This window comes from Mesoplodon densirostris, chromosome 1 (assembly GCF_025265405.1).
Source record: "Mesoplodon densirostris isolate mMesDen1 chromosome 1, mMesDen1 primary haplotype, whole genome shotgun sequence".
NCBI lineage: Eukaryota > Metazoa > Chordata > Mammalia > Artiodactyla > Ziphiidae > Mesoplodon > Mesoplodon densirostris.
This window is the reverse complement of record NC_082661.1, coordinates 209,993,933-210,019,508: the sequence shown is the minus strand read 5'-3', so window position 1 is coordinate 210,019,508 and position 25,576 is coordinate 209,993,933. Positions and strand designations below refer to the sequence as shown.

The 25,576-nt window shown below is 41.7% G+C and overlaps 2 protein-coding genes across 2 annotated transcripts; both read right to left on the bottom strand.

Moving 5' to 3' along the window:
- Positions 1–346: 346 nt before the first annotated feature.
- LOC132486865 (HMG box transcription factor BBX-like) lies at positions 347–3,082 on the bottom strand. The gene is made up of 2 exons (XM_060094439.1): positions 880–3,082; positions 347–789 (listed from the first exon to the last, which is right to left on the bottom strand). The coding sequence occupies exons 1-2, from the start codon at positions 3,080–3,082 to the stop codon at positions 347–349; spliced, it is 2,646 nt and encodes an 881-aa protein (XP_059950422.1).
- Positions 3,083–18,892: 15,810 nt separating this feature from the next.
- LOC132489015 (HMG box transcription factor BBX-like) lies at positions 18,893–21,628 on the bottom strand. The gene is made up of 2 exons (XM_060097936.1): positions 20,039–21,628; positions 18,893–19,063 (listed from the first exon to the last, which is right to left on the bottom strand). The coding sequence occupies exons 1-2, from the start codon at positions 21,626–21,628 to the stop codon at positions 18,893–18,895; spliced, it is 1,761 nt and encodes a 586-aa protein (XP_059953919.1).
- Between the last annotated feature and the right edge of the window lie 3,948 nt (positions 21,629–25,576).

Sequence of the window (25,576 nt, the reverse complement as noted above, 5' to 3'; positions counted from 1 at the left end):
CATAGAAAGCAAAGCTCTAGGATCATCCCATTTCTGCTCATTATCAGACAGACAACATCACCCTCAAAGACTCTGGGTTCTGAAAGAACAAACTGGCCCAGGGTGCCAACTTCTGCTTCAAGTGAATCTGGGCCGTGTAGGGCAACAAGCACTTGTTTGCTGTCTCTATCTGCCACCACATGGACTCACTAGCATCTCTCAATAAAGACAAGGCTAGGGTAGTAGGTAAAGCACAATGTTTTACAATTAAAGGGCGCTTCACTGGTCAGCGCAAGAAATAAGTACAGGAGTCGGGGGCATTTCTTTTGGCTGTCCATCATGGGGGAGCGGAGTTGATCTCTGACTTCTATGCATGTTCCATGGCAGCCACTTCGGCCGGCACAGCGAGGCTGAAGAACGCAGACACGGCGGGCATCTCCGGGGTGCTGCTCCGCGTCTCCGTGGCCTCTCGGTTGTGTGAGCATTCGTCATTGCAGCTTGTCTCGGTCACCTTAACAAGACTCCTCTGCAGGTGTTCCTTTGGTTTGTCATCCAAAGTACCTCCTGCTGGTGATACCCGGCCATCTGCTGTCCTGACAAGGTGTGTGATCTTGGTTTTCCTTGCTTTTCTCTTTTGACTGCCCACCAAGGGTTCTTGTGCCCTTGTTGGCTCTGGAGTGTTGGGAATGGATGGGGCATTTGTAACCTTATAAGCAGGCTCTGTGGTGTTTCTGTCTTCTGAAAATATGGCTTCTGTAGGGTGAATGGCAGCCAAGAAGAGTTGCTTGTTTGACCATTTATCCCCACTTCCTTTTTCCGGAACATTAGGCTTCTCCTTTTTGTGCTTGTATTTGCTGACAATTTTGTGGAATAAGTTCATTTTCTGAGACTGGAAAGGACCTTTGCTGGTTTGGGTCGGTTCTGGGGACATATGTCCGGTCTTCTTCTTTTTTCTTGGGACAGGTACACATTTCTGGTCCAATGTAACAGGACTATACTGAGGGAGGCTGTTGAATTTCTTTTCAAATTCTTCATCCAGCTTTGCTGAGCCAAGGAGAGAGTCTTCCTTTGGCTTTGTCTTCTTGAACTTCTTGCTTCCACTGGTCCCACTCTGGTGAAATGTCCAGCTTTCTTCATGCCAACACTCTTCATGATCAGAGGACTTTCCTTTTCCTGACCTTCGTTTCCCTCTGCCAACATTAGCTCGCAGAGAGGTGAGCATACCCTCAGACACCAGGGTTTTATAAAGAGCACCTTTGCAAGACCTCTCAGATTTCCGGGAGCCACAAGTCTCTATTTTTCTGTGACACTCACTGTCCTCAGGCTTGGCCTGTCCCGATAGACTGGGTGGTAATGCATCCTCCGTAGGGGTCAAAGGTTCTGCTTTTATACCCTCTGGGACCTCACCAGAAATGTTCTTGCTGGCAGAAATACTGATAAAATCTTGAGGTCTTGACTCTTGGGTGGTGTCTGAGGATCTCTCCTTTGACATTTTCTTCTCTCTTGATTTCACTTTCTTCTTTGGTGGCTTGGCATCCAAAATGCTTCCCTTGCCACTCGAGGATGTATGCACCTGCTTGCGAGGGGTATCTCCAAGCTTCTCGATGCCCCAGTCTCCCTTTGCAACAGCTTCAATGGTGTACATGACACTCTCGATATCAGATTCCGAGGACTGCCTCTTTTTGCAAGTCTTCTTGGGTGTGGATTTATCATTTCCCTGTCGATCCATTTTGGTTTTCTTCTTTTCCTTTTTTAGCTTTTCTGGTTTGCTTAACGCTGTGGGAATCTCGATGATCCTAATGCCATGAGGATGGCACATGTGATCCTTCCTACTGGGAACATCGCTTATTATTATCTTGCTACTGCCAGAGTAAGAAAAATCAGGGAAGTGACTACATTTTTGATCTTCCTCTAATTCTTCCTTTTTAATTGCTTTAGGAGCTTCCATTTTTATACCCATTATATCATCCATTCGCAGCTCCTCAAAATTTCTTAATTCCTTAGAATCTCTTACATTTTCCTTAGCTGATTTTTCAAATTCTGCTTCTTTCTGGAACCTGGCTTCATCTATTTTCTCCATTTTCATTTCTCTTTCTTCCTTGCCCTTCTCCAGTTCTTGAATTCTTCCGCCATCTGATTCTTTGGCTTTTATTAGCTTTGATTCTTCCATTTTCACCCCCTCTGATGCCAGGCACATCTCTGCCAGTTGAAAGAGTGCAGACTCTCCACAGCGTTTTACAGGTTCAGCACCGCCCAACTGTGAAGTCTTCGAACAGATCTCTGCAAACTGAAACAAGGCTGATGCTTGACATTGTTTTGACGGAACATCAGGGTGGGAGGTACCTGAAGATATCTCGGCAAACTGAAATAATGGTGACTCCTGACGCAATTCAGAGGATTCTGAAACATCAGGCCTGCAAGTGCCAGAGGATATCTCTGGTGTACCAAGAACATGTTCTCCAGCTAAAAGCAGCATGCTCAGGCCTCCCATTTGAGTAGGATCAGCCAGCCCAAAGTTAAGCTGAGGCATTTCTTCAGGCTTTGTTTTCTTGGGGCTTGGCAAGGCTCTTGAAGAGTCAGATGGGAAGGCCCATAGTTTCTCCCGTGGATTGACAGTGGATGTTGGGGATTTCACAGGCTTGTTTGTGGTAGCACACCATTTGTAGCCAGGATTTGCTTTCATAAATGCATGTTTATACTCCTTGGCCATGTCTGTGTATTTCTGCTTTTCCTTTGGATCGAGAACAGCCCACCAATCAGCTAGTATCTTGGTAGCACCTCGGTTATCAAGCCTGTTCCTGTGTTCCTGACGTACAAGAGAGCGATGACGTTTGCAAAATAAGAGAAATGCATTCATTGGTCTCCGGGCTCGCTGTTCTGGTGATTCATCATCTTCAGTTTCACCATCTTGCTCTAGACCAGTGGCCCCAAGAAGTTGAACCTTATCAATATCCTCCTCTTCGTCTTCCTCTTCTTCCTCTTCTGAAAAGTCAAGAAGTTTCTTTGCTAGCAATGGATGCCACTGAAGGCACTTTCGTTTTGGTCGTTTTCCAGCTCCTTCTCCTTCTGCGGAATAATCTTTATTTCTATGACTGCCTTTCATTACTCTGACCGGTCAAGTCAAGACTTTCCATCGTGAGTTCAATGGAACATCAGAACTTCCAGCTTCTGTGATGCAGCAGAATTCCAGGAAGGCAAACGGAAAGTACACAGGGAGGAAGATGAACTGCGGCAAAGCCTGTGTCATATGATAGTGACCGCGCGGGTTCGCCGGGCGCGAGGGCGTGTGTGTGGCTCGCCCTCAGCGGCCAGTCAGGGCTTCTCTATGGGAAAGTGGAGAGAGAGGAGCTCGCGGAGCCGCTCGGCCTCCCTTCACTGTACACTCCAAGATTCTGATGTTTAAAGAGTGACTCTCATAACCACTAAGGACCTACTCTATAGCACAGGGAACTATACTCAATATTTTGTAATAACCTATAATGGAAAAGCATCTGAAGAAGAATATATATATATGAATCACTGTGCTGTACACCTAAAACTAACACAACATTGTAAATCAACTATACTTCAACTTAAAATGATGAATTAATTAATCTAATTAAATACAATTTCTTCCCTAAAAAAATAAGAATGACTCTCAACTCTTCTAAACATATAAAATATTTTCTTAAACCTTAATCCACCCACTCCTGACACGTTAGGACCTGAGGCAAGACTGCGCTGTGCTGGAGGCTGAGGCCCTGCCCTCCAGCTCTGGGTCTGCCCCGTGTCCTCTAGGGCCTTGCTTACGGGACGGAACGTGGACGCCCAGCCACGTAGCCAAGCTCCCGCCTCCCCTGCTGCACACAGATGAGCTTGGCCCCCTGGGTCCTGCAAGCGTCACATCTGTGGCTGGGCTCGTCTTCTAGACCATGGTCGTCACCTGGAAGCTTCTTAGAAATGCAGAATCTCAGGTCCCACCCAGACCTACTGAACAGTAGTCTACTTTTTCATAAAATCTCTAGGTGACTTATGTGCAAGTTAGAGCTTGAGAGCCTTTGCTCTCACGTGGGAGGCTGAGGTCAGAGGCACCCGTTTCTTAAGTTTAAGAGACTCCCTGTTAAAATGCTTTGTTCGTCTTCTGACCTCTGAAGGACTTGAGAAGATTCTGGCCAATGATCAGTTCTGTTCAATTCCTTGTTGGACTTAAGGTACATTCCAAACCATAGCTGATTTTTCCTCTTATACATTTCATTTTTTTCGGTCAGGTAATTTTCCTTAAGCTGTATTCTTAGTTAGAATGCACCCCACCCACCCTACTCTGTCAATATCACCTGCATCAGGGTAGCCAGCTCTTCCGTGAAGCCCACCGCAATACCCCCAAGGAAGAGCTTCCGTTCTGACCCCATCCTCCTTAGTTGGAAACTCAGGTAGCCCATTCACTGGGTCGGCTCTGGTTATACAACTGAATCCTCCATGAGACAATCAGCTCCCTGACATAGGAGCTGAGTCCCATTCAGATTTAGATTCTCCATTGCCCATAGCTGAGTCTATCAGATTTTAAATACACATGTGAAATTAAATCTGCCTCTCTTAAGTTTATTTTTGTGGCTCCTGCAATTCTCTGCTTGTGCCAGAAAGGAGATGAAAATAGCCCTGCAATTTTAATGAAGGTGGGTTTTACTCCTGGGTCTTACCACATTTAGGAAAGTGTATACATTTTGTACTTTCATGCAAAATTGTGCTTGGCACCGACCTGGTGGTCACGAAGGGAAGCAAGGGTGTTCTTCGATGAGAATTCTTGGGCAGCTGGGTCTAGTTCTGTTAGTGAACAGTATTCAAATGGAGGAATTGCTTTAGCTTGGAAAGTAGACCTCAGATATAGGAGGAATAGAGCAGAAGAAAAAGGAACTTATGAAAAACGGAATACAGAAGTGTAAAGGAAAGGTCAATGTCTATGACTGGCCCAGTCTTCTGGCTGTCTGTGTCCATGGATCATAACTCAGGAGTCATGGGAGTGCAGAGAGGGGGCAGGAACCTGCAACGGGGAGTCTGTGCTCTAGTTTTGGCTCTTCTGCTAATTAACTGAGCCCCTGAGAAACTCACTAAACATTTGTGGGTCTCTGTTGTCACATCTGAAATATGAATAGTTGGTCAATGCTTCTTAACCAGAGAAGAAAGCTAGAAAAATGGGGGGGGGGGGTAGGGGATCTTGTGCAAAGACACGTGGCCAGGTGGGACACCCAGAAATGCGTATTTGCTGGGTTTGTGATGGGCCCCAAGTATGAGGTGCCTTTCTGATATTCAGCTCTGGTTAAGCATCAGTAAATCAGATGCTCTCTTAACATTCCTTCTAGCTCAAATATTCCCCAATTTCATGACTACCAGCCCCGTAGTGAATGCATGGTTAGGAGTCTACGGGTCTGGCAGACACTGCTGGTTGTACCCCTCTTCCTTTAGGAACAAAACCCAAAGTTTTTGCTCCACACACGCCTCCCAGAATAACTATGACATTTCCCAGCTTTCCTTTCGGTATGTCCGTGGACTAAATTCTGGCCAAAGGGAAGTGGTGAGTGTAGGTTCTGGGAGCGCTCTTAAAAGACAGAGGTGTGCCCTCTTGCTTCTTCTTGCTGACAGGCATGCATAGATGATAGTGGAAGATGGGCCAGCTGGGTCAGTGCCGGACATGGGAGCTGCCATAGGAGATGGGAGGGAACCAAGACAGTGTGGCCTGGGTCCAGGATACCAGGGAGTCGTGTCAGGAGGGAACTTCTACCCCCAGGCTTCCTTTATGTGTGAGAGAAAGACATTATCATCTAGTTAAAGTAACTGCAATTTTGCTCTTACTCTTTCTTTCAGCCAAACCCATTTTAAACTAAAACAATATGGAGCATGGAAAAGACTTTACGGACTCCAGTTACGCTTCCCAATCTTCATGTCAGCAGAAATTAAATGTCTGTTTACTGTGGCTTCTTGTTTTCTACTTCTGTAAGTGTAGTATGTTTATAAGACAGAGAATACTATTGTCTTTTACAGAGAGCACTTCTTTCACAGCCAAAAATTCATGGAGAGGTATCACAATTTTAGGAAGCACAGTTTTCTTTTTATGATTTTATCTTATTCTCTACAAACATATATTATTTCCTTACCATATGCCATATATATATATATATATATATATATATATATATATATAATTTTTGCCCTCAAAAATGGTCAGTCACCATTAATTTTGTGTGAAATTTGGTAGGACCTGAACTACAGTGAAATACCAAGAACTGCCATTTAAATTACATATTATTGCTAATAATTGTTATGACTGGCAATAAGCAAACATGTGGTGTTGAGTTTTTTAAACGCTTCTACATTTTTTTTGAAAGTTTGGGCTTTGACAAGAGCTCATTAGGAAAAAACCTTTAATTCTTTTCCTTCTTATTTATAGTTGAACAAAAGCGCACACCTCCACACACCATATATGTATACGATAATGGAATTTGTTTCTTGTGAACTTGCATTTAGCCTGTGAAAATTACCTTTAATGACTTTGAAAGATATTGTGCTTTTTGCACATTTTAAGTTTCTGATGGGGGACAGGGATGAGGGGCAGTGATGGGAGGATGGTGAAAGAAAAATTATATATATACATATACATATATAGAGAGATATAGATATAGATATAGATATAGATATAAAATTCAGGGCATAAGACCTGCAAAATTCTGGGATTAAAAGTCATGTGAATAATCGTTTCCATTTCCAAACCTCTCTTAATAAATAATGGTAAAATGCCACAGTAGATATTTCAGGCCATTTAATAAAACTCTCTTTCTCTGTCTCTCTGTCTCCCTTCTCTCATACACACACACACACACAGCACACCCCAAAACAAACTCATTCTCACATACAGAATAGAAACTAAACCAAATCAAAGAAAGATGATTGGGTGGGGAAAGGAAATGGGGACTCTTATGAAGAGCTCTCTCTGTTTACCTTCATTCCTCTCATCCGGGTCAGTGTAGATGGAAGCCAGAGTAAAGAGGGAAAAGATAACAAAAGCCAATAAAATGAATGCCATTTCCAGGTTGGTAAATGGAAGCTCCATGAAAGACCACAAACTTCTTCGCCTGCAATAGAAAGCAGACACTGGCTTAGTATACCCTGGTCCAGAGAGAACTTGTTGAGTAATTATTTATTGTAGAATGAGATTTACTAAGACTTTTTAAGATACTTCTGTGCACCTGGAACAACACACCTGGCACTAGCAGAAATGGAGGGTGCTCTCGTTTTTTGAAATTTGGCATCAGTCTTGGTGTAATTGAACTTAGACTTTGCTGTGTAGACTGGAGGAGAACATGGGAGTCTGAAGGGCAGAGTCAATTTATGTTTTATGAGCTTTTTGGACAAAACCCTGGGAGTAAAGTTAGAGTATATTTCATATCATGAAGGAAAAAATAATGTTGGTTTCTATCTCACTGACCACACCCAGGTTCAGAGTAATGTTCTTGTGCCTGAAGTTATCCAGCGTTTGCCAACCAGGTGATAAATCTACAATGGAAGCAATTTTTAGTGAAGAAACCATAGTCTTCAGAGTAGCTGGATCAAACTCAACCCAAATAAAGATAAATGTGTTAACAATTCAACCATGAGAACTTCCAATCTCAGACTCGAAAAAGGAGAGCTCATGTGTCTAGAAAGGAAAGCATAGTTCCATTGGGGGGAAAGGATAACATCTAGCTGGAAATAACCTCTGTCTTTCTGTCTTTCAATGTTTACTACATAAATGGAAAATATTTAAAACACTGCAGACATATGTGGGAATGTGATAATTTTAAGAAGACCCAAAGAAAGAGATTTCACATCTTTCCACTGCAACGCATTCCAAAGTCTTTATTTACTGTCTATTTTAGGGAAATAACTTATTGGGGTCTTTCACCTAAGGGTTCAGTCTCCTTTAAATATATTTTTTAAATGACTTCATCATACCCTGTAGTTGAGAGACAAGATTTGAGGTGGGAGTTAGGCTTGCTCTCTTTCCTAGTTGCAGTCTTCCAGTGTTGCTATAGCAGAACAGAGGTGGGTGAGGGGATAATAAGTTCTTTAAAATCTGCTGGTTTTGAACAGATTTCTGATTCTTTTTTTTTCTTTTGGACATACTTCTTACAATTGACAATAGTTTGGGGGATATTGATCAGAAGTCTGTAGCTTTTCGTAGGTTTGTAGGACAGAAAATTAGACATGGAATTTATGTGTCATAGGTATGCACATGTTAAGATATGAAGAATACTACCGGGGCTTCCCTGGTGGCGCAGTGGTTGAGAATCCACCTGCCAATGCAGGGGACACGGGTTCGAGCCCTGGTCTGGGAAGATCCCACATGCCGTGGAGCAACTAGGCCCGTGGGCCACAACTACTGAGCCTGCGCGTCTGGAGCTTGTGTTCCACAACAAGAGAGGCCGCGACAGTGAGAGGCCCGCGCACCGTGATGAAGAGAGGCCCCCGCTCGCCGCAACTAGAGGAAGCCACGCACAGAAACGAAGACCCAACACAGCCCAAAATAAATAAATTAAATTAAAAAAAAAATAAAAGAATACTACCAAGGGGGTTAAGATGTATCTTGGAAATTTTTCACATCAGTGCACATTGGTCGAGCTTATTCTGGTTACTGGAAGCTGAGCATTCTAGAGTATGGCTCTACTGTCATTTAACCACTCATATTGATGGGAATTTGGGTTCCTTCTAATTTTTTGTCATTGCCAACAACGCAGCAGAAAATATTTTTTTGTAAATATAAATTTTCACACAGGTACACATATCTCTAGGAAAGATTTATAGAAGTAGAACTGCTGGATGTATAAACTTTTGAAATGTTCCTTCACAAATTTCCCTGAAATTTACAACCTTATCAGTACTATATGTAAAGAACTGGTTCCCAAATCCTTCCTCAACACTCCCTCTTTCGGTTTTCCCCCCCAATTTGAAGTTAAAAATACGATCTCATGTTTAAATTGGCTTTTCCCTGATTTCTAGTGAGGTTGAACATTTTTTATGTGTTGATTTATTATTTATACAGTTTGCTCTGTGAATAACTTGTCTTTATCTTTTGCCCAGTTTTAAACTGGGCATTTGTAATTTTCTCACTGATTTGTAGACACTCATTATAAACTTTGGATAAAAAATTCCTTTCAGGGCTTCCCTGGTGGCGCAGTGGTTGAGAGTCCGCCTGCCGATGCAGGGGACGCGGGTTCGTCCCTAGGTGAAGTAGGTGAAGCTTCCTTGCCCAGTCAAGATTTCTGTTGGGCTACATGTTTTTCTACAGTGACTGATTTCTGTTCTTATTTGGACTCATATTTGCAAAGAAGCACTATATGTTATGTTTCAACTTTAAATTTTAAAATACATCATATGGTCCAGAACAAAAGCAATGTTCTTAAGTACCTCTGAATGTTCAAATGTAGATGATCTATGTAAATTCAGTTAGGGATCAAAATAGCCAGACTTCTTCCAGTGAATACTGAACTGACAGTCTTTGAAAATCTTTCTCTGGAGACTTCTTACAGTAACAGGGAAAAATGTGGGTTCTTGGTCAGTTTCTCAATAAATACAATTTCCTGAAATATCTCAGGGCTTTGTCATACCTTATACCCTTTTCAACAAAGAAAGTTGTCTTCACTATTCCCTTATAAAAAGGCATAGAGTAAGAGAATTGAGAATGTTAATTACAAATGAGATAGTGGATTTACAAACTATTAAGAGCTGCAGAACTCTTGCAATACTAAAATATTCTGAGTTTTTTTTTATTTTTTATTTTTTTGCGGTACGCGGGCCTCTCACTGCTGTGGCCTCTCCCGTTGTGGAGCACGGGCTCCGGACGCGTAGGCTCAGCAGCCAGGGCTCACGGGCCCAGCCACTCCGCGGCATGTAGGATCTTCCCGGACCGGGGCACGAACCCGCGTCCCCTGCATCGGCAGGTGGACTCTCAAACACTGCGCCACCAGGGAAGCCCAATATTCTGATTTTCTATTAAATATTTTTTATTCAGTTTTAAGATCACAGTTAAAGTACTTTAGCATGTTATACACATGACTTACATGTGCAATTTTTAGAAATTAAATTAAGTATAAGATTTTGAGGAAAGAAATTATATAAACGTGTATATTGACTTTTACTACACATACATCTAAGAAAGCAATAATTCTGTTGTACCATTAAGTGGAAATCATTTATTACATGGCACGTTTACACCAACTCTAAAGACAACCAAGCCAATTTCTGAAAGCAAGAAAAATGAGCAATTCGGTCATGCTGAAAACTGTCAACAGACTTAAGACCTGGTGGCCAAATGAAGCTGTGGTTAATTTATAATAGGTAAGTAAGCAATTCAAACCTATGGGAAAAGTTCATAATCTGGTAATGTGGACACTCAGGTGGTTTTTATTCCTTTTCGACAGATTCCTGAGAGCAAGCCATGAATGCTAAGGAAATGAGAAACATGTTGCCGAGCATGTGCTGAGCTCCAGATCACAAACCTCCCCCACCCCAGTTCTGCCGCTACGAGCTGACGCACTAAAGGGAGGTGTCAGTGGACGTGAGCACTCCCCTGAGGCCGCCAGGGGATGTGATGGTTAGTCCACGAAACGCGTGCCTCTGTGATTTAGGTTAGAGCTTGTGAGGTAAGACGTGTGGTGCGGTGCAGTCGGAGGGTGTGGAGGCATGGAATTAGGTCCTTGCTCCTCGGTAACCAGTTCTGGCCCAAGTTATTAGAAAATCTCTGGAAAGAGTAGTAATGTTCACAGTAACTAATTCTGTGCATAAAGATCAACTTAAGGAATTGACAGACCATTAGCCAGACTCATCAAGAAAAAAAGGGAGAAGACTCAAATCAATAGAATTAGAAATGAAAAAGGAGAAGTAACAACTCATGCTGCAGAAATACAAAAGATCATGAGAGATTACTACAAGCAACTCTATGCCAATAAAATGGACAACCTGGAAGAAATGGACAAATTCTTAGAAATGCACAACCTGCCAAGACTGAATCAGGAAGAAATAGAAAATATGAATAGACCAATCACAAGCCCTGAAATTGAAACTGTGATTAAAAATCTTCCAACAAACAAAAGCCCAGGACCAGATGGCTTCACAGGCGAATTCGATCAAACATTTAGAGAAGAGCTAACACCCATCCTTCTCAAACTCTTCCAAACAATTTCAGAGGGAGGAACACTCCCAAACTCATTCTACGAGGTCACCATCACCTTGATACCAAAACCAGGCAAGGATGTCCCAAAGAAAGAAAACTACAGGCCTATATCACTGATGAACATAGATGCAAAAAGCCTCAACATAAGACTAGCTAACAGAATCCAACAGCACATTAAAAGGATCATACACCATGATCAAGTGGGGTTTATTCCAGGAATGCAAGGATTACTCAATATACGCAAATCAATCAATGTGATACACCATATTAACAAATTGAAGGAGAAAAACCATAGGATCCTCTCAATAGATGCAGAGAAAGCTTTTGACAAAATTCAACACCCATTTATGATAAAAACACTGCAGAAAGTAGGCATAGAGGGAACTTTCCTCAACCTAATCAAGGCCATATATGACAAACCCACAGCCAACATTGTCCTCAATGGTGGAAAACTGAAACCATTTCCACAAAGATCAAGAACAAGACAAGGTTGCCCACTCTCACCACTCTTATTCAACCTAGTTTTGGAAGTTTTAGCCACAGCAATCAGAGAAGAAAAGGAAATAAAAGGAATCCAAATCGGAAAAGAAGAAGTAAAGCTGTCACTGTTTGCAGATGACGTGATACTATACATAGAGAATCCTAAAGATGCTACCAGAAAACTACTAGAGCTAATCAATGAATTTGGTAAAGTAGCAGGATACAAAATTAATGTACAGAAATCTCTGGCATTCCTGTACACTAATGATGAAACATCTGAAAATGAAATCAAGAAAACACTCCCATTTACCATTGCAACAAAAAGAATAAAATATCTAGGAATAAACCTACCTAAGGAGACAAAAGACCTGTATGCAGAAAATTATAAGACACTGATGAAAGAGATTAAAGATGATACAAATAGATGGAGAGATATACCATGCTTCTGGATTGGAAGAATCAATATTGTGAAAATGACTCTACTACCCAAAGCAATCTACAGATTCAATGCAATCCCTATCAAACTACCAGTGGCATTTTTCACAGAACTAGAACAAAACATTTCAAAATTTGTTTGGAAAAAAAAAAGACCCCGAATAGCCAAAGCAATCTTGAGAACGAAAAACGGAGCTGGAGGAATCAGGCTCCCTGACTTCAGACTATACTACAAAGCTACAGTAATCAAGACAGTGTGGTACTGGCACAGAAACAGAAAGATAGATCAATGGAACGGGATAGAAAGCCCAGAGATCAACCCATGCACATATGGTCAACTTATCTTTGATAAAGGAGGCAGGAATGTACAGTGGAGAAAGGACAGCCTCTTCAATAAGTGGTGCTGGGAAAACTGGACAGGGACATGTAAAAGTATAGGATTAGATCATTCCCTAACACCATACACAAAAATAAGCTCAAAATGGATTAAAGGCCTCAATGTAAGGCCAGAAACTATCAAACTCTTAGAGGAAAACATAGGCAGAACACTCTATGACATAAATCACAGCAAGATCCTTTTGGACCCACCTCCTAGAGAAATGGAAATAAAAACAAAGATAAACAAATGGGACCTCATGAAACTTCAAAGCTTTTGCACAGCAAAGGAAACCATAAACAAGACCAAAAGACAACCCTCAGCATGGGAGAAAATATTTGCAAATGAAGCAACTGACAAAGGATTAATCTCCAAAATTTATAAGCAGCTCATGCAGCTCAATAGCAAAAAAACAAACAACCCAATCCAAAAATGGGCAGAAGACTTAAATAGGCATTTCTCCAAAGAAGATATACAGACTGCCAACAAACACATGAAAGGATGCTCAACATCATTAATCATTAGAGAAATGCAAATCAAAACTACAATGAGATATCATCTCACACCAGTCAGAATCGCCATCATCAAGAAATCTAGAAACAATAAATGCTGGAGAGGGTGTGGAGAAAGGGAACACTCTTGCACTGCTGGTGGGAATGTGAATTGGTACAGCCACTATGGAGAACAGTATGGAGGTTCCTTAAAAAACTAAAAATAGAACTACCATATGACCCAGCAATCCCACTACGAGGCATATACCCTGAGAAAACCATAATTCAAAAAGAGACATGTACCAAAATGTTCATTGCAGCTCTATTCACAATAGCCCGGAGATAGAAACAACCTAAGTGTCCATCATCCGATGAATGGATAAAGAAGATGTGGCACATATATACAATGGAATATTACTCAGCCATAAAAAGAAACAAAACTGAGCTATTTGTAATGAGGTGGATAGACCTAGAGTCTGTCATACAGAGTGAAGTAAGTCAGAAAGAGACAGACAAATACCGTATGCTAACACATATATATGGAATTTTTTTAAAAAATGTCATGAAGAACCTAGGGGTAAAACGGGCATAAAGACACAGACCTAACTTGAGAATGGACTTGAGGATATGGGGAGGGGGAAGGGTAAGCTGTGACAAAGCGAAAGAGAGGCATGGACATATATACACTACCAAACGTAAGGTAGATAGATAGTGGGAAGCAGCCGCAGAACACAGGGAGATCAGCTCGGTGCTTTGTGACCGCCTGGAGGGGTGGGATGGGGAGGGTGGGAGGGAGGGAGATGCATGAGGGAAGGGATGTGGGAACAGATGTATATGTATGACTGATTCACTTTGTTATTAAGCAGAAACTAATAAATAAATAAATAAATAAATAAATAAATAAATAAATAAATAAAAAAGATCAACTTCAGGGCAGGATCAATTTTGACCACTGACTGCAACAAGGAAACAGTGGCCACCGAATTTCTAAGTACAAGGTTTCCTCTTTTCTGTTATTATTATAAATCATACCACCACAAATAAAATTTGGCCAGGAGAGGAAACTTTCTGTACGTGTGAAGAAAATGTATATTGATATTTTTAAGGAAAGCGTAGCACAAACAGATGGACGTGTATGAGGGGAATCAAATGTACTTGTCTTGTTGTTCACTCTTTTGCTGCTTCTGTTTCTAAAATGTAAGATAATGTCCCCAGTGAAAAGGACAAGGTCATTTAATATGGGGTATAATAAACTTCACTATCACTTCCAAACTATATAAAAGCAAAGCAGTCCATCAGACTCTGAATACATCACCAGACATATCTGGTAAGATGAACTGAACCACTGTTTCTTTTTTTATTGTAAGTATGAGGTTAGTCAATCTAAATAAGATAACTGTAAAATAAAAAATCCCCAAACTCAAAGAAACACAAAATCCAAATCTAATTCTTTGGGAATGCTTGTCTAAATAAAAGCAACACCTAATTAACAATTAGTACACTCTTTATAAGGTGCAAAACAAGATCCTATGTGGGGAAAGCTAAATTTTAATTCCCACCTAACAGTCACTCTGAATACTTTATAGGTCAAATGTAATAAGAGCATTTGCTTCTACTGCCCATTTTCAGCAATACATTGTTCTCTCTGGAGAAGGTGGTTTGGGAAGTCAAAACACTGCAGTGGAAAACAGTGGCCCTGACGGTAGAAGCAAAAAAAGACAAACCTTTGAAACAGGACTTACTGGAATTAACCGTTAAAGCCGAGGTAGCCCATTAGGATTGGCCTTATCTGAGGGCTCTGTGAAGCAGTGCAATCAAAGGTGAACCTTCTCACAGCATCACGTACACCCCGACTTCCCCTTTACAAATGATGACTCCAGGCCTTGCACGACTTCCTTCCTTTTCCCCCAAGAAGCGGCGATGCTTCCCCTTTGCTGTATGGATGCTGGCCTCCAGCCTCCAGCTGCTGGTCTCCAGAACACTTAGGATTCATACAGTAGTTTAACAGGCAGCATGGTCCCACTGCTTCACATTAATGCCAAATGCCAAACTTGGAACAGAGCTACTTGATATTCCCCATCCCTCCCCCGGAACTGTATAGACAAAACATGTCATTCAGTTTTCAGCTTACTCCTAGTGCTGTATCGATTTATAATCTGCTTGAGATTTTACATAGGTGCAAACATTTCCAGAGGATGAGCCAAGGACTACAGAGTGCAAACAAAATTTTCTATGACTCAGGCAGAGTAGCATCTGACTTGATAAGAGAGTGACAGGGATTACACAAGTTGGATTCTAAATAACCAGACCCGTTCAGATGCTCCATTTTGTTCACAGTGTTCGATCACTTTTTTTCTCGGCAGCAGTTTGAATGGCAGGAACTATAATAACAGTGATAACGTGGGAATGAGTTGAGCATGGCTTTGAGGGGGCACTGGTAGAAAGCTCATCTGACGGAATTAAATAAATATATTTTCGGGGGGGAAAAGACTGTCAGAATTACAATGGTATGATATATCCTTTTAAAAAAGAGGGCTTTAAAGAATTCACCATTTTCATCTAAAATCTGGGACGTAACCTAGTTTGGGGATAAGAACCTGTGTCTTCAAAGTGGCTGTGGGACCTTTTGCCTTTTCCTGGCCTCATTACAGTTATCCAAACAAATAAACACTTAAGAAGGGCGTCTTACAGTATTTTCTCTCTTTCACTCAGCTTCTTGGAGCTGCAGCTTCAGTAACTATAGTATACTCTACACACTTCAAAATTACATAGGAAAATACCCAGAATAACTAAATAAATAAAAGGCTAAAGAAAACTGGAACAGTACTGTGTCTCCATCTGAGACTAAATCATCCACTTCCAGCAACACAGAGAAGGGCTAGGACAATTTTGTTCCAAAGATTTATATACAGGTTTGAATCTAGAAATTAAGGTAAAAGCATAAATATTGAGAATTTCAACTAGATTCAGAATGGTTTCAGAAAGATATGATACAACAATTTAGAATAAAACAAAGGCAGAAGAGCATCATATTTTGGTTTGCTTGAAATATATATAAGGTGCAACAACTTTTTCTCTTGAGGATGCTTGTGGGACAAATGTTAGTGTAGATGGTGTTTGCTGGCAGATTAAGGTACACACCATAGCAATATGATTTTCTAAAATAAAAAAGAATGAGAGAAGTGAAATGAAAATGATAAATGGGGGAGGGTACTACATGTTGGTCTGCAATATTTGTGCTCACAAATGTTGTTACCTGAAAATACCAACACCCCTCTCCAGTGGATTCAGGGCATGAGAAAAGCACTATTTTTGAAATCAAGACATTACTCAGAGAAATGACAAGGTGAGTGTCTAAAAGACTATAGAGCTTTGCAGGATTTCTGCTACTCTCAGTGCCTAACCGCTTAAAAATTAAGCATGTCTACAAAAAGGTGGGTTTTTTTTTTTTTTCTGAAGTACCTGAAAACAGTCGTATCCAGTAGGTCGCCCTCCACCCCGACCCCTGCCTAAGGGAAAAGCCACTGAGGTTTAGGAAAAGCAGATCAAGTAAGATATATTAATCACATAGAAAAAAGTCATCTTTTGTTTTGCTTCTTTTTAAGAAAGGTCCCATGAATATACAGCACTCTGTTAAGGAACTCTAGTGAAATGTAATCAGAGGACTGGAGGAGAGGGCACTGGCAAAAATAGACCTATTCTAACATGTTCTAGAGAATAACAAGTTAGTGCCATTGTCAAGGTGCATGTTCTGCACCAAACAACTTTTGTTGTTGATTTTATTTTTTTTTTTGGATTTTAGCTAATTATAATTTTTAAATCACTGCTAGCAAGTGGTCCAGAAACTCCAACAGCCACCAACACTGGGACCCAGCAATTTTCAAACATTCACTTTGTGTTTCGAAATTTAGAAAATATTAATACAACAGCATCGTAGTAAAAATATCATGCTAAAATCTGGGGTTGCTCACCTGATTTATTTCTGTGTGAATGGGGCTAAGCTTCTGCCTCTGATTAACCTTGCTTACTAATTCCTTCTTCCTCCATGCCCACAAGGAATATGCATTTTTGAGGACACCGTTCCAATGCCCTGATGCCCTCTTTACCTGCTTTGAAAAAAACAAAAGCCCAAATCTCTCTGTTCTTTTTCAATTCTATTAGTATGTTGTACATATTTTCCAGCACCGAAACTGAAGTAACATCTACAACCGTGAAAAGCTAAACCTAGTCAGTACTAATAGAGTCATTTTTTGGTATGGCTATTAGGTCAAATTACGATGAGAAAAAAAATCATCATTACAATTCAGTCAAGTATAAATAAGATAGCTAGATAAAACCTTGTAAACTGTCACCATTTAGAGATCTAATTCAAAAGTTTCAAACTTGAACTAACACTATCAAAATTCCGCCAGTTTGAAAACCAGTAAAAATTATTGCTGGAATCCAATACTTAAAAGTTGGTAGTTTGTGCTGTGATGCAAGAGTGGGGAAATACTTTGTGCTATGGAACAAATACCCTGTAAAATCTGTAGCCGAAGACTAATTTTGATTTATCACTTTGCATCTGTTGCTAAGAAACAAGATACTGTGAACGTCAGGTGATGGAGTCAATATGTTGAATGTTCTAAGCCACTTAATCCAGTTGCACTGGCATATGTATGGTTGGTTTTATGTTCAAAAGCAACAAAACATGAAAAGGAAACAGGAAACTTGCAGGTGGATCTATAACTGCGAGTCCCACTCTGGTCAGGCACACCTCCCTCATCAATACCTCCGTAACCACAAAAACTCAAAATGGCTCTAAAAACCTGCAGTGCCAATTAGGCTGTGCATAGCAATTGCTACCCGTCCAGTCTGTCTGGGATGGATGTAAAAGGGCTGTAGCTCAAAGACCACACAAAGTGAGTGTGTCTTCAATGTGTTCTGAATAGTGAAGTAATCCTAAGGTCACTTCTGAATACTATTTTTCTTTTTTTGTCTGTATGAACGATCCATTGGTCACTCAGACCCTTGTGTAAAAATAAAAGAATCCTCAAGGCATGAAAACATCAGTAATCTGTAATCTGCTGGACTCTTCCCCTGTCTGGGAAAATATTCGCCACAATTGGACCCAAGCAAATTCTTCTTGGTCACTCAAGGCTAAGAAAAAAATTCTGCTTGTAAGAACTGTAATTTTTCTTCTTCTCTCTCTTTCTCTTTGTGCCAGCAAACTACCACTCTGGTGGCAAATATAAAAGTGCAGAATATATGGACCACAAGGCCGAGCATACACCGCTAACAGCGGTACATCTGCCTGCCCGTGCTGTTTGGGAGTCTCTGGAAGAGGCTTTTTAATATTATTCTACAATGTAAATGTAGGTATAGCCTATTATATAAACCATCTTAGAACATAAACCTCCATGTACAAAAAAGACTAAGAATATCTAATAATAACTAGTGCAGTGTGTCAGTTTTTGTTTTTTTGCTTTTGGTTTTTGTTTTGAAAGAATAACTAGGTAATATATGAAACTAGTTTCACACTCTCTGGTTGGTAAAAGAGATGCTGGATGAGCTACAGTAAAGGCAGCCTTTTACCAAGTTACCACCTATTACCATCAAAAGCCTTCCATAGAAAGCAAAGCTCTAGGATCATCCCATTTCTGCTCATTATCAGACAGACAACATCACCCTCAAAGACTCTGGGTTCTGAAAGAACAAACTGGCCCAGGGTGCCAACTTCTGCTTCAAGTGAATCTGGGCCGTGTAGGGCAACAAGCACTTGTTTGCTGTCTCTATCTGCCACCACATGGACTCACTAGCATCTCTCAATAAAGACAAGGCTAGGGTAGTAGGTAAAGCACAATGTTTTACAATTAAAGGGCGCTTCACTGGTCAGCGCAAGAAATAAGTACAGGAGTCGGGGGCATTTCTTTTGGCTGTCCATCATGGGGGAGCGGAGTTGATCTCTGACTTCTATGCATGTTCCATGGCAGCCACTTCGGCCGGCACAGCGAGGCTGAAGAACGCAGACACGGCGGGCATCTCCGGGGTGCTGCTCCGCGTCTCCGTGGCCCCTCGGTTGTGTGAGCATGCGTCATTGCAGCCTGTCTCGGTCACCTTAACAAGACTCCTCTGCAGGTGTTCCTTTGGTTTGTCATCCAAAGTACCTCCTGCTGGTGATACCCGGCCATCTGCTGTCCTGACAAGGTGTGTGATCTTGGTTTTCCTTGCTTTTCTCTTTTGACTGCCCACCAAGGGTTCTTGCGCCCTTGTTGGCTCTGGAGTGTTGGGAATGGATGGGGCATTTGTAACCTTATAAGCAGGCTCTGTGGTGTTTCTGTCTTCTGAAAATATGGCTTCTGTAGGGTGAATGGCAGCCAAGAAGAGTTGCTTGTTTGGCCATTTATCCCCACTTCCTTTTTCCGGAACATTAGGCTTCTCCTTTTTGTGCTTGTATTTGCTGACAATTTTGTGGAATAAGTTCTTTTTCTGAGACTGGAAAGGACCTTTGCTGGTTTGGGTCGGTTCTGAGGACATATGTCCGGTCTTCTTCTTTTTTCTTGGGACAGGTACACATTTCTGGTCCAATGTAACAGGACTATACTGAGGGAGGCTGTTGAATTTCTTTTCAAATTCTTCATCCAGCTTTGCTGAGCCAAGGAGAGAGTCTTCCTTTGGCTTTGTCTTCTTGAACTTCTTGCTTCCACTGGTCCCACTCTGGTGAAATGTCCAGCTTTCTTCATGCCAACACTCTTCATGATCAGAGGACTTTCCTTTTCCTGACCTTCGTTTCCCTCTGCCAACATTAGCTCGCAGAGAGGTGAGCATACCCTCAGACACCAGGGTTTTATAAAGAGCACCTTTGCAAGACCTCTCAGATTTCCGGGAGCCACAAGTCTCTATTTTTCTGTGACACTCACTGTCCTCAGGCTTGGCCTGTCCCGATAGACTGGGTGGTAATGCATCCTCCGTAGGGGTCAAAGGTTCTGCTTTTATACCCTCTGGGACCTCACCAGAAATGTTCTTGCTGGCAGAAATACTGATAAAATCTTGAGGTCTTGACTCTTGGGTGGTGTCTGAGGATCTCTCCTTTGACATTTTCTTCTCTCTTGATTTCACTTTCTTCTTTGGTGGCTTGGCATCCAAAATGCTTCCCTTGCCACTCGAGGATGTATGCACCTGCTTGCGAGGGGTATCTCCAAGCTTCTCGATGCCCCAGTCTCCCTTTGCAACAGCTTCAATGGTGTACATGACACTCTCGATATCAGATTCCGAGGACTGCCTCTTTTTGCAAGTCTTCTTGGGTGTGGATTTATCATTTCCCTGTCGATCCATTTTGGTTTTCTTCTTTTCCTTTTTTAGCTTTTCTGGTTTGCTTAACGCTGTGGGAATCTCGATGATCCTAATGCCATGAGGATGGCACATGTGATCCTTCCTACTGGGAACATCGCTTATTATTATCTTGCTACTGCCAGAGTAAGAAAAATCAGGGAAGTGACTACATTTTTGATCTTCCTCTAATTCTTCCTTTTTAATTGCTTTAGGAGCTTCCATTTTTATACCCATTATATCATCCATTCGCAGCTCCTCAAAATTTCTTAATTCCTTAGAATCTCTTACATTTTCCTTAGCTGATTTTTCAAATTCTGCTTCTTTCTGGAACCTGGCTTCATCTATTTTCTCCATTTTCATTTCTCTTTCTTCCTTGCCCTTCTCCAGTTCTTGAATTCTTCCGCCATCTGATTCTTTGGCTTTTATTAGCTTTGATTCTTCCATTTTCACCCCCTCTGATGCCAGGCACATCTCTGCCAGTTGAAAGAGTGCAGACTCTCCACAGCGTTTTACAGGTTCAGCACCGCCCAACTGTGAAGTCTTCGAACAGATCTCTGCAAACTGAAACAAGGCTGATGCTTGACATTGTTTTGACGGAACATCAGGGTGGGAGGTACCTGAAGATATCTCGGCAAACTGAAATAATGGTGACTCCTGACGCAATTCAGAGGATTCTGAAACATCAGGCCTGCAAGTGCCAGAGGATATCTCTGGTGTACCAAGAACATGTTCTCCAGCTAAAAGCAGCATGCTCAGGCCTCCCATTTGAGTAGGATCAGCCAGCCCAAAGTTAAGCTGAGGCATTTCTTCAGGCTTTGTTTTCTTGGGGCTTGGCAAGGCTCTTGAAGAGTCAGATGGGAAGGCCCATAGTTTCTCCCGTGGATTGACAGTGGATGTTGGGGATTTCACAGGCTTGTTTGTGGTAGCACACCATTTGTAGCCAGGATTTGCTTTCATAAATGCATGTTTATACTCCTTGGCCATGTCTGTGTATTTCTGCTTTTCCTTTGGATCGAGAACAGCCCACCAATCAGCTAGTATCTTGGTAGCACCTCGGTTATCAAGCCTGTTCCTGTGTTCCTGACGTACAAGAGAGCGATGACGTTTGCAAAATAAGAGAAATGCATTCATTGGTCTCCGGGCTCGCTGTTCTGGTGATTCATCATCTTCAGTTTCACCATCTTGCTCTAGACCAGTGGCCCCAAGAAGTTGAACCTTATCAATATCCTCCTCTTCGTCTTCCTCTTCTTCCTCTTCTGAAAAGTCAAGAAGTTTCTTTGCTAGCAATGGATGCCACTGAAGGCACTTTCGTTTTGGTCGTTTTCCAGCTCCTTCTCCTTCTGCGGAATAATCTTTATTTCTATGACTGCCTTTCATTACTCTGACCGGTCAAGTCAAGACTTTCCATCGTGAGTTCAATGGAACATCAGAACTTCCAGCTTCTGTGATGCAGCAGAATTCCAGGAAGGCAAACGGAAAGTACACAGGGAGGAAGATGAACTGCGGCAAAGCCTGTGTCCTATGATAGTGACCGCGCGGGTTCGCCGGGCGCGAGGGCGTGTGTGTGGCTCGCCCTCAGCGGCCAGTCAGGGCTTCTCTATGGGAAAGTGGAGAGAGAGGAGCTCGCGGAGCCGCTCGGCCTCCCTTCACTGTACACTCCAAGATTCTGCTGTTTAAAGAGTGACTCTCATAACCACTAAGGACCTACTCTATAGCACAGGGAACTATACTCAATATTTTGTAATAACCTATAATGGAAAAGCATCTGAAGAAGAATATATATATATGAATCACTGTGCTGTACACCTAAAACTAACACAACATTGTAAATCAACTATACTTCAACTTAAAATGATGAATTAATTAATCTAATTAAATACAATTTCTTCCCTAAAAAAATAAGAATGACTCTCAACTCTTCTAAACATATAAAATATTTTCTTAAACCTTAATCCACCCACTCCTGACACGTTAGGACCTGAGGCAAGACTGCGCTGTGCTGGAGGCTGAGGCCCTGCCCTCCAGCTCTGGGTCTGCCCCGTGTCCTCTAGGGCCTTGCTTACGGGACGGAACGTGGACGCCCAGCCACGTAGCCAAGCTCCCGCCTCCCCTGCTGCACACAGATGAGCTTGGCCCCCTGGGTCCTGCAAGCGTCACATCTGTGGCTGGGCTCGTCTTCTAGACCATGGTCGTCACCTGGAAGCTTCTTAGAAATGCAGAATCTCAGGTCCCACCCAGACCTACTGAACAGTAGTCTACTTTTTCATAAAATCTCTAGGTGACTTATGTGCAAGTTAGAGCTTGAGAGCCTTTGCTCTCACGTGGGAGGCTGAGGTCAGAGGCACCCGTTTCTTAAGTTTAAGAGACTCCCTGTTAAAATGCTTTGTTCGTCTTCTGACCTCTGAAGGACTTGAGAAGATTCTGGCCAATGATCAGTTCTGTTCAATTCCTTGTTGGACTTAAGGTACATTCCAAACCATAGCTGATTTTTCCTCTTATACATTTCATTTTTTTCGGTCAGGTAATTTTCCTTAAGCTGTATTCTTAGTTAGAATGCACCCCACCCACCCTACTCTGTCAATATCACCTGCATCAGGGTAGCCAGCTCTTCCGTGAAGCCCACCGCAATACCCCCAAGGAAGAGCTTCCGTTCTGACCCCATCCTCCTTAGTTGGAAACTCAGGTAGCCCATTCACTGGGTCGGCTCTGGTTATACAACTGAATCCTCCATGAGACAATCAGCTCCCTGACATAGGAGCTGAGTCCCATTCAGATTTAGATTCTCCATTGCCCATAGCTGAGTCTATCAGATTTTAAATACACATGTGAAATTAAATCTGCCTCTCTTAAGTTTATTTTTGTGGCTCCTGCAATTCTCTGCTTGTGCCAGAAAGGAGATGAAAATAGCCCTGCAATTTTAATGAAGGTGGGTTTTACTCCTGGGTCTTACCACATTTAGGAAAGTGTATACATTTTGTACTTTCATGCAAAATTGTGCTTGGCACCGACCTGGTGGTCACGAAGGGAAGCAAGGGTGTTCTTCGATGAGAATTCTTGGGCAGCTGGGTCTAGTTCTGTTAGTGAACAGTATTCAAATGGAGGAATTGCTTTAGCTTGGAAAGTAGACCTCAGATATAGGAGGAATAGAGCAGAAGAAAAAGGAACTTATGAAAAACGGAATACAGAAGTGTAAAGGAAAGGTCAATGTCTATGACTGGCCCAGTCTTCTGGCTGTCTGTGTCCATGGATCATAACTCAGGAGTCATGGGAGTGCAGAGAGGGGGCAGGAACCTGCAACGGGGAGTCTGTGCTCTAGTTTTGGCTCTTCTGCTAATTAACTGAGCCCCTGAGAAACTCACTAAACATTTGTGGGTCTCTGTTGTCACATCTGAAATATGAATAGTTGGTCAATGCTTCTTAACCAGAGAAGAAAGCTAGAAAAATGGGGGGGGGGGGGTAGGGGATCTTGTGCAAAGACACGTGGCCAGGTGGGACACCCAGAAATGCGTATTTGCTGGGTTTGTGATGGGCCCCAAGTATGAGGTGCCTTTCTGATATTCAGCTCTGGTTAAGCATCAGTAAATCAGATGCTCTCTTAACATTCCTTCTAGCTCAAATATTCCCCAATTTCATGACTACCAGCCCCGTAGTGAATGCATGGTTAGGAGTCTACGGGTCTGGCAGACACTGCTGGTTGTACCCCTCTTCCTTTAGGAACAAAACCCAAAGTTTTTGCTCCACACACGCCTCCCAGAATAACTATGACATTTCCCAGCTTTCCTTTCGGTATGTCCGTGGACTAAATTCTGGCCAAAGGGAAGTGGTGAGTGTAGGTTCTGGGAGCGCTCTTAAAAGACAGAGGTGTGCCCTCTTGCTTCTTCTTGCTGACAGGCATGCATAGATGATAGTGGAAGATGGGCCAGCTGGGTCAGTGCCGGACATGGGAGCTGCCATAGGAGATGGGAGGGAACCAAGACAGTGTGGCCTGGGTCCAGGATACCAGGGAGTCGTGTCAGGAGGGAACTTCTACCCCCAGGCTTCCTTTATGTGTGAGAGAAAGACATTATCATCTAGTTAAAGTAACTGCAATTTTGCTCTTACTCTTTCTTTCAGCCAAACCCATTTTAAACTAAAACAATATGGAGCATGGAAAAGACTTTACGGACTCCAGTTACGCTTCCCAATCTTCATGTCAGCAGAAATTAAATGTCTGTTTACTGTGGCTTCTTGTTTTCTACTTCTGTAAGTGTAGTATGTTTATAAGACAGAGAATACTATTGTCTTTTACAGAGAGCACTTCTTTCACAGCCAAAAATTCATGGAGAGGTATCACAATTTTAGGAAGCACAGTTTTCTTTTTATGATTTTATCTTATTCTCTACAAACATATATTATTTCCTTACCATATGCCATATATATATATATATATATATATATATATATATATATATAATTTTTGCCCTCAAAAATGGTCAGTCACCATTAATTTTGTGTGAAATTTGGTAGGACCTGAACTACAGTGAAATACCAAGAACTGCCATTTAAATTACATATTATTGCTAATAATTGTTATGACTGGCAATAAGCAAACATGTGGTGTTGAGTTTTTTAAACGCTTCTACATTTTTTTTGAAAGTTTGGGCTTTGACAAGAGCTCATTAGGAAAAAACCTTTAATTCTTTTCCTTCTTATTTATAGTTGAACAAAAGCGCACACCTCCACACACCATATATGTATACGATAATGGAATTTGTTTCTTGTGAACTTGCATTTAGCCTGTGAAAATTACCTTTAATGACTTTGAAAGATATTGTGCTTTTTGCACATTTTAAGTTTCTGATGGGGGACAGGGATGAGGGGCAGTGATGGGAGGATGGTGAAAGAAAAATTATATATATACATATACATATATAGAGAGATATAGATATAGATATAGATATAGATATAAAATTCAGGGCATAAGACCTGCAAAATTCTGGGATTAAAAGTCATGTGAATAATCGTTTCCATTTCCAAACCTCTCTTAATAAATAATGGTAAAATGCCACAGTAGATATTTCAGGCCATTTAATAAAACTCTCTTTCTCTGTCTCTCTGTCTCCCTTCTCTCATACACACACACACACACAGCACACCCCAAAACAAACTCATTCTCACATACAGAATAGAAACTAAACCAAATCAAAGAAAGATGATTGGGTGGGGAAAGGAAATGGACTCTTATGAAGAGCTCTCTCTGTTTACCTTCATTCCTCTCATCCGGGTCAGTGTAGATGGAAGCCAGAGTAAAGAGGGAAAAGATAACAAAAGCCAATAAAATGAATG

Coding starts and splice junctions, on each gene's coding strand:
- LOC132486865 (XM_060094439.1), bottom strand. CDS start 3,082: ATGAAAGGCAGTCATAGAAATAAAGATTATTCCGCAGAAGGAGAAGGA. Junction 790..879: donor ACCGACCCAAACCAGCAAAG/GTCCTTTCCAGT, acceptor TTCCGGAAAAAG/GAAGTGGGGATAAATGGTCA.
- LOC132489015 (XM_060097936.1), bottom strand. CDS start 21,628: ATGAAAGGCAGTCATAGAAATAAAGATTATTCCGCAGAAGGAGAAGGA. Junction 19,064..20,038: donor CCAAGCCACCAAAGAAGAAA/GTGAAATCAAGA, acceptor GACAAACCAAAG/GAACACCTGCAGAGGAGTCT.